General features: G+C 43.1%; 1 protein-coding gene across 10 annotated transcripts in view; it reads right to left on the bottom strand.

Moving 5' to 3' along the window:
* Positions 1 to 13,238, bottom strand: part of TANC1 (tetratricopeptide repeat, ankyrin repeat and coiled-coil containing 1) — a 206,469-nt gene that overhangs the window by 67,527 nt on the left and 125,704 nt on the right. For 7 of the 10 annotated variants that reach the window (XM_074363727.1, XM_074363733.1, XM_074363734.1 and 4 more), the window contains exons 5-6: positions 11,431 to 11,535; positions 384 to 514 (exon numbers count right to left, since the gene is read on the bottom strand). In XM_074363727.1, the coding sequence (XP_074219828.1) occupies positions 384 to 514; positions 11,431 to 11,535 (236 nt within the window). Of the gene's footprint in view, positions 1 to 383; positions 515 to 1,647; positions 2,019 to 11,430; positions 11,536 to 13,238 lie in introns of those variants that run through there. The other 3 variants (XM_074363730.1, XM_074363732.1, XM_074363736.1) reach the window with 2 other exon arrangements.

Here is a 13,238-nt window from a genome sequence, read left to right as displayed (position 1 = left end):
CTCACCCCACTGACCCTCCAAAATCTCAACTGATAAAAAAAAAAGCACAGGAAAGCATATACCAAAGCAGCCAGATGAGAAGAATGGTGCTATAAAGATAAAAGTCATGTCGTTACTAAGGAATTGTTGCAGCCACTTTAATCCAGTGAGCTGCTCCTCTCCGGAAGGTTAATGTGGACATTTTCCTAAGTTCTGCTTCTCCCCACCTCCCCACCACAAAAACCCACGAACCAACTGTTGAAATAAATTTCAATACACGACGGCCCAGATATATTTGGCCTGAACAATGACCTCCCCACCCAACCCAGGGAGGCAGGGGGAGACGGCTACGCCTTCACTGGTCCTCTGAGCAGGAATGGCACAGTGCCTTCCTCGGGCATTACCATGGTCTCATTTTTTTCTTCAATGGTTATGTGTGTGGCACTTGGGATCCCTTCGCCCAGTAAAAATCCCAGCCTTGTCAACAGTTCTTGAGCGGCCGGCGAACAGCTCGGTTCATTATCGGCCTTTGCTTCTGGAACAAAGAAAGAAAACAATGAAGACGCCCCTCTGGGGAATTTCAGTACCGCATCTGGAAGAGCTGGCATTACAGCTGCTCGCCTGGTGCTTTTGTGTATTTTTATAAAAACGCATAAAGTTTGACAATGCCGCCTGTCCTCCAGCAATACATTCTAATTAAGAGGCTGTGACAGGTTAAGAAAACAGTAAAAGAGAAACTCCAAGTGCAAAGGGTGAAACAGTTGACCTGAATCAGAAGAACAGTGTCATTATCTGATAGCAATTTTTCCATGTCATGCAAAATATACTTCAGACACCAAAGGTAGAAAAAGGCCAACCTTCACCTTACTCTTAAAGAGCACAGTGTGTCCAATGCCTACAGGAGGTTAAAATAAAGTAAAACCCAAGTGGCATGCTGGCTACTTATACGCTGGGGGAAATGTGAAATCCGAGCTCTCACGAAACAAGACAGGGGCATGACTACTTCGGTGGAAACTTGCAGTGCATGCCCTACAGGAATGAAAGTCAAAACCAGAATTCCAACCCAAGGGTCAATCATCAGGGGTCCACACTGAAACAAAGACCTTAAGTCCCAATGAAACGTGTCCCAAGAGACTGGACCCAGTAGTATACCCTTCTGTCCATGAGGAGGCATAGAAAAATCGGTTGTGTTCTCAGCACACTCCAGGTTAATGCTGGAAGCACATTTCACCTGAAGGTCACAGGGCATGTCTGGAAGCTGTTCCTTCCTCTAGTCTCTCTAAGGCTGGTCATCTTGCTCCTTGCACTCAAGAATTTTATTGTTGGATTTGATTTAAATGTTGAGCTATAGGTTAACCTTGTATCCAAAGCCTGTGGGAACTTAACTATGGTTGACAAAATGATATTCACATTATTCATTCTAACAGTTTTAAGTCGGCATTTATCAGGGAATGAAAATGATGTATAAAGCAAACCATGCCTATGAAGTTAGAACTTAACAGTATGCAACCTGTAACACAATCATTCATCTTAATGTTTCTTGTTAATTGTCCAGGTACCCAGATCCACACATTCATAAACCATTTTCCCTGGATGTGGAAATCTGCAGATAATAGATAAGAGGTCATAGAAAAATAAAATGAGGAAAGAACAAATTCACGGTATTACCTTGGAGCTGCAATACCACCATCAACGTTCAACGCTAACTTTGCCTTTTCTAAGCAGCTGCAAAAGTCAAAGTAAGCAGAGCTGAGAAGACCACCTGTATTATCCTCACCCACATTATCAGTTCTGCTAGGTCAGGCTCCAGGAGGGCAGCGACAAGGGAAACGAGGCCGGCTGTGTCCTCAAGGAAGGAGAAGCACTCTACCCCTTGCTCGCTCTCCAAAGCTCCCAAGGTTTAGGGTGAGAAGAAGGGCTGTTTCCAGGCTGGTTGTTTTTTGGTTGCTCTAGAAAACTGCAGAGCTAAAATAATCAAGGCTCCATTGTTCTGGGTTAAGAGGTTAAGCCTTGCTCTTTCTGATCATCTGAGTTAAACTCATAACATGGAGGAGCAGCAGCCCCAAGCCAGTGACTGGGGTAAGGAAGCCACCCCAGGGCGTGTCAACCACACCCTCAAAGCCACTCTACAGAAGGTCCCTTCCCACCAGAGATCTCCAACCACATCTGGTTTCTTAAGGTACATGGGCATTGGGGAAAGGAAGGCAGGACCCAAAACAAATCAGTACAACCCAGGCACACCCAAGGGCTGAACCAATGCAGAACAGGATCAGTCTCGCCCTCCCTTGCCCCAAGGCTCAGGCAGGGCAGTGACTTTATCTTAGGTGGCAGCTGGACCGGAGGGAGAGAACAGGATGCAGCTGGAAAGGGGAACAAGTGGGTGAGGGGCCAGAACTCAGCCGCTTCCCCATTCCACACCTCCCTTCCTTTCGAAACAATCTCTACCCGGCTACCCAATTGTGACTTGCCCCAGAATGTCTAGCTTCTGGTCCAACCTGAAACGCTCTGGGGAAAGAGCCAGGAACGACTCCCAGTTGGCAGCTGCTGTGGAGGCAGAGAGAGCAGCTGCACAGGGTGGGCCGCCACAGAATTCACCCTGACGGCAAACGAGGCCACCGCACCCCGCTCACTGGGGGCTCACTCCGTGCAGTTCCTGCGGGGTGGGAGCAGCAGAATCCCCACTGCAGCTGCAGACAGACACCCCAGATTGTCAAGGTTCTCGTTAAAAGATACATACATGTGTTGTGTACCTATGAGATATATATACACACATCTCCAAAGACAACTTGTCATCCAAACCTCCTGTCCTCAGACAAGCTGGGGAGCAGTGGACATTCCAGGCCTCATGTCTGAATAGACAAGAGACACCCAAGTTCATCATTAACTTGCTCTCTTAACTATTCAACCTGGACTTTGTTTCTACCAGAGCTCCAAAACTCTACCCAGGTTCAGGATGAATGAACAGGTGTTCTTCATTCCGGTTTGTGCATCCATTAAGCCACTGCAATTTTCTTTCTTCCAAAGGCTTCCCAACTGTCTTTTCAGATTATTCTTTTTACTGAAATGTCATCCTAGTGACTTTGTCCTCAGAAGTCCCCTTCAGTATGAATTTCTTAATCCACTTCAAGCTGTCCGCACCTTTCCTTCCCTAACACACAGAGCATTCTCTCACTGAACTCTTCGTTCTGGCAGAAGGACCCCTGGGTGCGGTGTGACGGTGCCATCTGGGGGGAGGTGAGTTGGCAATGAACTCACACTGATACTTCGACTATGAAATGAAAACGCACTTCTCCTTCTGCAGTCAATTACCAAATACTGAGATCTGAATAGTCAGGCAGGATTTTCCTTGAGCCAATAATTCGTATTCCAAAATGACTCCCAAACCAAAATTCAATGGGACACTCTAACTGGAGAGGCTATTTTCATTCGTGTAGTTAATATTACATCACTCATCAATAATGGGTGCACCTTACCCCATACCAGTGGGATAAGGGCTGGAGAGAAAGGCCTCATCTCTCAGCAATGCTTTACATCTCATAGATTTAAAGAGTGAAAGAATTCATGATGGCTATACTTGGAGCTGAGAGAATTAACTGGCCTCGCCCTCCCTAGGAATCCATCAGGCAAGTGGAGAGAGTGCTATTCCTCCCAATCATGTTCTTGGGGAAGCCTGGCTACCACACCACTATGGAATAATCACGCTGAGAAAGGCAAAGGGAGTTTCTTCCATCACTCCCCACCTGGCTCTTTTTTAACTATTCACACTTGTTGGATCACATCTGGGCCGCCAACATGCAGGTTCAGTCCACAAGGGGACTGGTTCCCCAGTGACCACCCTCCTGACATCAAACCTATCTGAGCCCTTTATAACCACCCCTCAACCCCTCCCCCTACAGTCTCAGAGGCAAGAACTTCTCTCCACTAAAGCTGTCCTGGACCCCTTACTGCTTGAGCCTCTCTAAACCTCAATTTCCTCATCAGGGAAGTGGCCATAACCCACTTCTTACAGGTTATGAAGCTCAAAACACATGTGAGAAACACCATATGAGCAAAACATCTTTAAGATGCTGTATCAAAGTTGGTCATTATTCCTACCAACTCTAACACCAAGTACCCATTTTCTTACTATTTTCTGTTTTCATGGCTTCCTATCTATACTCAGTGTGCATCTATTTCTCTTACCTTAAAAAAAAAAGTTTTCTGTTTGGAATTTTCTTGCCTTAACTGTTTCTGAACTCACTATTCCTTCAAGACAACCAATTTCCTCATTTTTCTGATTATCAAACTGCTTCAAGTTGGCCCATGCTCACTGCTTTCATCTCCCATCTAATCATCCCCTCCTCTTAAAGCCAGACTTCATTAGAACCCAGCGTCCCTGGGGATTACCAAAGGGTGCGCCATCGAGAGGAGCCTCTTCTCCACTCTCACCATCCTCACACTCAGCGGAGCCCTGGGCAGTGTTGCTGATGTCTGGCTGTTCACTAGCATACGACCTTGAACCACTGACTTATCAGCTTCCAAGACAGTACCTCTGAATCAAGTCTTTCAAATGAGACACAGCCTTGCTTGACGTTAAACCCCGTCCTCTGCCTCTACGTGCCCATGACCGGCTTCTTGCTAAGCCTCTTGCCTTCCTTGCTTTCTGTTCCACAAACACTTCCTGCCTCTTTCTGGTTACTCCTTCTCCTGAGCCATCGCCAACCCCTCCTCCTTGAATCTCCAAAAACAGTATTTATAAATGAGCATCCATCCATGAACCTGATCTAGTTCTGTCAATAATCAGTTTCCAGGTCTGTAATACAAACACATAGCTATTATACAAGTTATCTTTAAGCTTTTCCTCTCATGCACCCTATACTGAAACTGTCACCATATCTTACCATGTCCTCTTTCAAAATGTTTCCTGAATTAGCCCTTTTCTCTTCAATCATACTGCCACTTATCTCTAAGCCCTCATCCTCAAGTATAGATAGCCATTAGATTCTGGCTCAATTCTCTCATCTATTTTAATTTTCTCCCTCTCTCCTTTTCCTTCCTCTAAGCCAGTGGTTCTCAGACTTTTTGATCTCAGAGCTCACTGTTAAAAATCGAGGATTCCAAAGAGCTTTGGTTTATGTGGGTTATATCTATGGTTACTTATGTTAGAAATTAAAACCAGTAATTTAAAAATCGATGTTAACCCATTTTAAGTTAATAAAAATTGCATTAACAAGTAACATTTTTAACTTAAAAAGGCATATTTTCAATTTAAAAGTTACTTAAGAATGACACTGTTTTACAACTTTGGGAATTCTTTTTAGCATCTGATTTAATAGAAGATGGTTGGATTCTGATGTCTACTTCTGCATTCAATCTGTTGTGATACGGGTTGTTGTGATACGGGTTGTTATGATATGCATTCTTGGGTTGAAACATGGGAAGGATTGTGGCTTCCGAGAGCTGTGTAGTGGGGAAAGGGAGGAACCTTCTCAGTTAATTACAGATACTCTGATACCTCCCTAAAACCTGACAAGCAGCAATTTCTTAAAGGCTAGTTCCAGTGTTGACTCTGAATCTGTATCAGTGAACTTTCTGTACTCTGTTACAGTAAAATCCAATGGTCTGTTTTATGCTTCAAATGGATTTTCACCCATGCAAGGGTTTATAACATCATGCATAGGGGTCATTTGGAAAATATGGGTTTTGTAGATCTTGCCAGTGTTGACACATTTTATTAGACAACATCAAAATACCACATTCATTAATATCACCACAGATCTCTATAGAAAAGTCCTGGGAAGCTGTCAAGCTCATTGTGACAGATGCAAATTCCCCTAATTTTCATTCAAAAGGTCAAATTTTGTCATTGGCAACTAATCCCTGTCAGGTTTGTTTTTTTTTTTAATTGAAGTGACGTGATCATTTGTGTTCCTTTTTGAGAAAATGTGTCAAATACCCAATTCTGAGTAACCATGATTTGTTAGTCGTTCTTTCAAGTAAAAATGGTGTTCCATTAAAAAAAAAAATGGCTAGTTCAGCTTGCAATTCAAACCATCACACAGTTGCTTCTCCTGGAGACAACCATGACACTTCAGCACAGAGCAGAAGTGCTTTATGTGGACCTCCCACTTCCTCACACAGAGTATTAGAAAGATGGAAATTCAAGGGTCAAGACTGAACAACATTCATTATTTTTAGTGTTTCGTCAAGGACTTTCTTCAGTGAAGTATTACTTCTGATGGAAGTGTGCAGTGGTTAAAAAAAAAACAAACCCATGTGTAGCCCTAGAATAGCTGGTGCCCTTCCTCTGACGTGCACGAAGGCATCAGAAGTTTTACCAACAGCTGCTTTTACACCATCACTGCAAATGTCAAGGCAAGAGAAACAGAAATAACTCAGTGTTATTATGAGAAGAGTTTTGACCTCACAGACCCCTTGAGGGTCCTGAAGACGCCTAGAAATCCATGACCCACACTTGTAGAACCTTTAAGTCTTCACCTGCACTAAATTCTCCCTTTTCTTAAAAATATTAAATAAAGCCATATTCACACACACACACCCCTCCACCCTACTAACTGATCTCCTCTCATTACTTGCTCAGCTCCTTGGGGGTAAAAGATAGGTGGTTTACCTTCACCAATTTCATTTCCTTATCATGTACCTACAACTTAAACTCATTTACCTTCACAAGTCTCCTCAAACAGCCCTGCTAGGCACAGTAACTTAAAAAAAAAAAAAAAAAAAAAGCCCATCTCCTTTTATTTTCCTATGTATTTTTGACCTTGCAAATACTCTGTCCTCCCAGGAAGAAAGTGGCCACTGTCGTCACATTAGACACTCAGGGGAAATGGATACTGTGTGGTTTTGTGGGTTCTTCCACCATTTTGCTGGTGTTTTTTTCCAGCTTATTCACAGATCAAGAATAAAATACCAAAGTTTTTCAGTTCTTTCCTCTCGGTGACCTTTCCCTAGTCCAATGCGCCTGGTCTCATCATGTTCCGTCTAAGCAAAGGCTGCCCAGTTTACCTCCTGAGCTCTTTCTTAAGCCCCAGTGTGATTTCCCAACTGTTCACTAGACACCTTTGCCTAGAAGTTCCAAAACCTCAAAGTCAACATGCCTGAAGCTGAACTCAAACCAAAACGGACGGCTCCCTCTCTTCTGGCTAGGCCTTTTTAGTCTCAAAACTGTGAAGTCATTGTCCTTGTCTCTTCCGGCTTCCAGGTCCTTGCAACTCCTCAAAAATCTTCCTATTCATCACTTCTTTCCTGATCCTGTTCTAACTTGAGATCTTATTCTCTCACTTAGCTACTGAAATCACTTTCTAGCCATTCCCCTTGATTCTAGTCTCCTTCCTGCCCCACTGTACCCTACACTTTGTTGACAGGTGAATCTTAAGGCATAGCTCCAAGCAAGTCTTTCCCAGCACAGCACCTCCCTTTGCACCCAATTTGTCACACAGCTTGGATTAGTCAACACTACTCCCCCATATTATAGTTACTCTGCATATGCAAGTCTTTAATCCCAGCAGACTCTAAGGCTCTAAGAAAAAAGGACCTATTATGCTTGACAACCCATCTTAAATGGCAGCCAACACAGTGCTTTTCACAGAATAAGAATTTAGCATTTATTCAAGGAAGTGCAGAATGAATGGCCACTCTACCTCTCGTCTCTCCACCTGCGCACACACATCATGTATGTCCCCTCTCTGTACTTTGATCTAACCAAAACCTTATTCAACCATTGGTCAAATGATGCATCACTACTCTAAGAAGCTGAAAATTAAATGAGCAGGTAAGCAAGGTTACCTCTTGGGAAAGGAAGAGAAATGTGATCAGAAGGAAACAGTAATGTTTTATTTCTTAAACTGAGTAGTGGGTAGACAGGTACCATATTTTTTGTACTTTTTCATTCTCTACATCTTTTTGAATGTCTGAAATAGTAATCAAAAACGTAAGGGGCTAATATTTACTCAAACATATATCTAACAAAAGACTCACTCCTCCTAATAAGACAGTTTTGCATTTAATTATTCTGCTGTTTCATATGTGTTAGTTTTACTTGCTAACTAGATGGTTAGGAAACAGTTTCATCATATTTTGAGATTGATCTTCACCGAGCAATGACTCATAGGACTAAAACTTTCTCACCCACCCTATCAAAGCTTGCTCAAGTAGCTAATGATAGACTGAAGCAAACCTAAATGGATTATGGTTGCCCCTAATTCAAAGAAACATACCTGTGAACCCTATTATCATTTAATAATTCTCCCTAATTTATCTGGCTTTTTATTTTCCCTTAAGGCAGAGGGATTGTGGGTAAGTAACCTCTTCCCCTTAAAAAGTATGTTGGTTTAGCGAAAGGAGGCATATTTGTGAAGAACTTACTTCATATGACACACAGCTTATTAGGATCACTTGACAGGAAAAGGGGAAATGTATTTTGTTTGCGGACCTCATTAAGTCACTCTTTTTTGTCAGAGTAGAAAATGCAGTCTTTCCAAAATATTTAAAAATACCGAATAAAGTAGAATGGCCTTCCATAAAGATGTTCCAAGTTAATGTAAACTTTAAGAAACAGGTTCTTTGCCTACAGTAAAAATGTTCATCTGCCCACACCATATAACCCACCTCTCACATGGCTAAAACATGCAAATCACACAAATACAACTGCTTATACATTAATGGATAAATTCAAAGTGCTCATTGGTTTTGTTTTACTTTGATTTAAATTTCAGAGAGCTCAGAGTCCAGAATTTATGGAGCTACATGACCATCAAGCGAGGCAGCTTAGTCTGGGAAGGGTATTTCAAACATCTAGGAATAATTTGATACTTCACGAGTCTATGGGAAATTTCAAAAGCATTTCATGAGGGGCTGTTTTCAATAGTTTCCTAGTCTGGCGGATACTGAAATGCTATAATTGACAGTATTCAGAAAAGTGTCTTAGACTTTTTGAAAAAATGTCCAAAGGAAATATGGAAAGTATAAGTCCAAAATTTAAATTAAAACCTAAGTGAAAACACTGTGATAAAGCCCTGGAAGTTAGGATTTAGTGCATGATGCATCTGTACATACTTGGGCTAATACTCAGACTTAATTAGTTTCAGTTTGCTCCAGCCTCTCTTTTAGATTCAATGACCTAGACGTAAAATTTATATTTTAATATGGCAAACTTAATTAACTCCAATGAAATTTAAAGGATTCCCTGGAGATTACTAAATACACTATCCTTTACTAATCGCCAAGTTGAATTTTGTTAGGCAACCAGCTCCTCATCAACCAACAGGTAACTTTGCTCGGGTTTCCACCAGCATCACAGCTCTCTATGAAAGATCATGTGTCCACACACATGAACTAGGCCCTTTCCCAGATACCTAAAAAAGGGGAAATGTACCCTGTTTTTTAATTCTGGTGAAACTTCTGGAAACTCCTGGTCTGTATTTGCAGCCCAGATATGTCATAATTTCAGTCCCTGGAGACTAATGGTGCTGAATCTGGGAGTGAGGGTCTCAGGAGAAGGTGCACCTGCAAACTGCAGGCTATGCCAGCGACATCAATCACTGTACTTGAATTTAGCTCAGCTGGCAGCCAAGCATAAGAATTCCTCCTCCCTTCAGGAAACACAGCCAATTCCGCCTTGGGCAAGGGCAGAAATGTTGACAGTGGGAACTATTTACAACCTCTTTTCTTTGCCCAATAAAAATCCTTAATTTCTCTCCATTCTTACCCATGGAGTGCTCTACACTCCAGACAGGACCTCAACAGTACTCCCTGTCACACAGGAAGGGGTCACATAGTGGAGTCTACACCAGCCAAATGCCAGGTACGTAACAGCCCAAGACTTCACAGGCTTTGGTGGGTCGGTATGAGGGTTAAGGGTGGCAGGCTTACTCTGATGAGCAGACAGCTCAGTAAATTTGATTTTCGATACTCACTTCAGAGCAACAGGTTTTCCTTTTCTTTTTGACACCCAGAATAGAAATGAGAGAACAGAGCGACACCCAGACACCCTACACCCATGAATTCACAACGAGGGGGACCATCATGTACGTAGGCTGTCCTAACCAGACAGCACAGCAGACCCTCCCCTCTGCACCACCACACACCCGGCGCCCTGCCCCTCCTCAGCACAAACCCTACTGTGAACCTCTGACCTAAACCCAACGGCTGGGTGCATGGACAGAAGGGAAAAGGGTGGAAATTCTCATGCCAAGAAGCAGGCAATGGCACCTCTCCCCTGCCCAGGAGGCCCGGCTCCTGGTCCCCTTGCCCCCACCCATGCCAAACACCTCTTCTTGATTTTCATCTTCTGACAATCCTTCCACTCAGCTCATTTTTAGCTTTATTTTCACCACCATCACCCCACTCCACATTCCCATGTCCTACTTCGTACCCATGCCCCACTATGCACCAGCAGAAACATGAAATGCACACACAGTGGTAGAAGCTATACCCCTATCCACCCACAATTAGGGAGAGGTGGGTGCCAGATATTCCAAGGTGGAAATGTGGATGAGTTGTCTCTTTCAGCCTTACTACACACACTTGTGTCCATAGGCTTCTCTACACATGCCAGGATTCTTAACCACATGTTTCTGCAGGAAAATAGGATGTAAATTTGAAACACATAAAGACCTGAGAGTTGCGAGTTGGGGACACCCCCATCCCAGAAGGGAACAAACAGGTATAACCTTGAATTGATTAAAAAAAAATTAAGAACTATTCAACAATCAGTACATATATGTAAACTAAAAAAAGTGCACTATATTGTATATATGTATTTATATGCAATATAATGTATATGTGCAGTCAAACTGTAATAATTCTACCTAATAAGACTGAAAAAGAAAAAAAATTAAAACTACTGATACATCTATGAAATGTTATAATTTGTAATGTCTGTTACACATATTTCCAGATATGGGGGGAAAAGCAAAATATAAAATGTCTTTATAAAAAGGTTTCAATCAATTTGGATTTTTGTAGCCCCTACTTCAACATTTTCTGAAGAAAAACTTCTGATGTTAAAAAAATAAACAGCTCTCCAAAGCTACCATAGGCTTTTAAGAAAGCTAGTTAAAGTTTCAGCTAAAGTTTCAGCTTTTCAGCCAAAGCCTGTTGTTGAATATTCTAAAACGATAGAGTACTAAAAAACAAAACAGAATGTCCTGTAAGAAGTCCACTGGCTGGCTTTTCATATACCCCCAAACCAGGGAGGTCAAAATGGACAGGAAATAAATCTCAACCTTAAACAATGCATATGCACCCACTCATCTATTCCTACTCTGTGTACATAAGCCCAAGAATTTACATTTGTTAAACAGATCTCTGTAACTGCCCGAGGAAAACCACCTCCCAGATACATTCAGTTTAGCAAAGCATTCCCGCAAGAGGCACTCAAGGGTCACTCAGCAGTGGAGTGTCATGATGTAAAATCTTTAGCGGGGGAAATTGTTGAAAACATACTCTTACCATTCTCACTGGGCTCTGCTGGCTTGGGCACGTCTCGGAACGGGATTATGACTGCGTCTCCAGGCACTCTGGGGCTTTCCACATACTTGGGCTTCCTGACAGGACCTGCGGTGGGAAAGATCTAAGTGTGGCTAATTTTTTCCAGCTGCAAACAAAGCTTCAGAATTTACAGTGAGTGTCCTCACCAGGACCCAGAGATGCCTAAAGGAAGAGCCGGCCCCTTCCCCTCCCTTGAATACACACACGGTCATTTTAGTCCAGACGCGGGAACATCCAGTCTGGGCTGCCAAAGGAGAAAGGGGTCCAAGCTCAGCTTCGAGAATGTAAACTCCGACAAAAACAAAAGCTGCTATTCTGCCGTGCCGTCTCTACAGCTGTCTTTGGTGTATGTCACGTAAGTGATTTTGACATGTCCAGACCCGGACAGCTTGTGGTGAAGGCTGTTTTATTTGGAATTTTTCTCTAACTGGGAAGAGACAATTGGGTTGCCTGGTATGTCCAAAGCCAGGAGGCAAGAGTTACCAGCAGCCAGACGGTAACATCAACCTCGCTCGGAGCGGCCATGGAACGCAGACGTTTTATCAGGCTGGTGACGCAGGGGGATGGCGTGGGGGCAGAGAGACGGCTGCTTTCTTGGCAGCTGATATAGCTGCCTTCAGAGAGGCCAGTTCAGGATGTGAGCTGGGGACACAAGAGAGCTGACAGCCCTCTCTCTCACCTCCCTCTCAACCCCAGCTCATCATCAGAAAATCTGGGATTCTAAAACAGACTGAATGGACCCCTCACATAGAGCTGGTGGCAATGCGCAGGTGCAGCCACTTTGGAGAACAGCTCAGCGGTTCCTCAGATGGTTAAACACACAGTGTTAGCATATGGCCCAACAAACCCACTTCTATGTCAATGTATGTTCAGGCAAAAATTTGTACATGAATGCTCTTAGTAGCATTATTCATAATAGCCAACTGTCCATCAACTGATAACAAAATATGGTACATTCATACAATGGAATATCACTGGACAATAAAAATGAATAAAGAACTATTCATGCTGTAACATGGACAAAGCCCTGAAAGCATTTTGCTAAGTGAAAGAAGCCAGTCCCCACAGACCATGTATATACGATTCCACTCATATAGAATGTCCAGAACAGGCGAATTTATAGAAATAATGTATGAATAGTTGCCAGGGACTGGGGATGTGCAGGCTTGTGGGGTGATGGCTATGGGGTCTGCAGTGATAAAAATGGTCTAAAGTTAGGCTGTGGTGATGGTTGCAAAACCCTGTGAATATACTAAAAACTGCTGTAGTGTACACGTCAACTGAGTGCACTGTATGGTGTGTGATTTGTATCTAAATAAAGCTGCTTTAAAAAAAAAAAAAAAAGACTGTCTATTCTGTCTGCTCCTTTCAAACATCCCATGACATTCTGGTACAGAATCATCCACTCAACTCATTTTCCTTGGTTGCCTTATAGTTAAAGTGTGCTGTTCACAAGGCCACAGAGACAGGAAACATTTCCCATCCATAAGAGAAAGGCTGGTGGAAGAGGGCTAGCCAGGGGTCCACAGGTCCCCCTCTGGCTCCCTGGGCCACAGCCCCGCCCCTCTGGGGCCTCAGCTCCATCACCCTCACCGCACCCGGGAGAGGGGAGTCAGGCAATTCTGAGTATTCTTCTGTGTCAAACATCTTATGTATCTGAGAAATTCCACTCTGAATATGCTTTATGGTGAGAGATGCTGCCATCTAAAGGTTTACTGCAAGAGCATGTACACTACTATAAAAATGATCCAACTCCCAGCCAGTTATGA

This window comes from Camelus bactrianus, chromosome 5 (genome assembly GCF_048773025.1).
Source record: "Camelus bactrianus isolate YW-2024 breed Bactrian camel chromosome 5, ASM4877302v1, whole genome shotgun sequence".
Taxonomy (NCBI): Eukaryota; Metazoa; Chordata; class Mammalia; order Artiodactyla; family Camelidae; genus Camelus; species Camelus bactrianus.
This window is presented reverse-complemented; position numbering and strand designations above follow the sequence as displayed.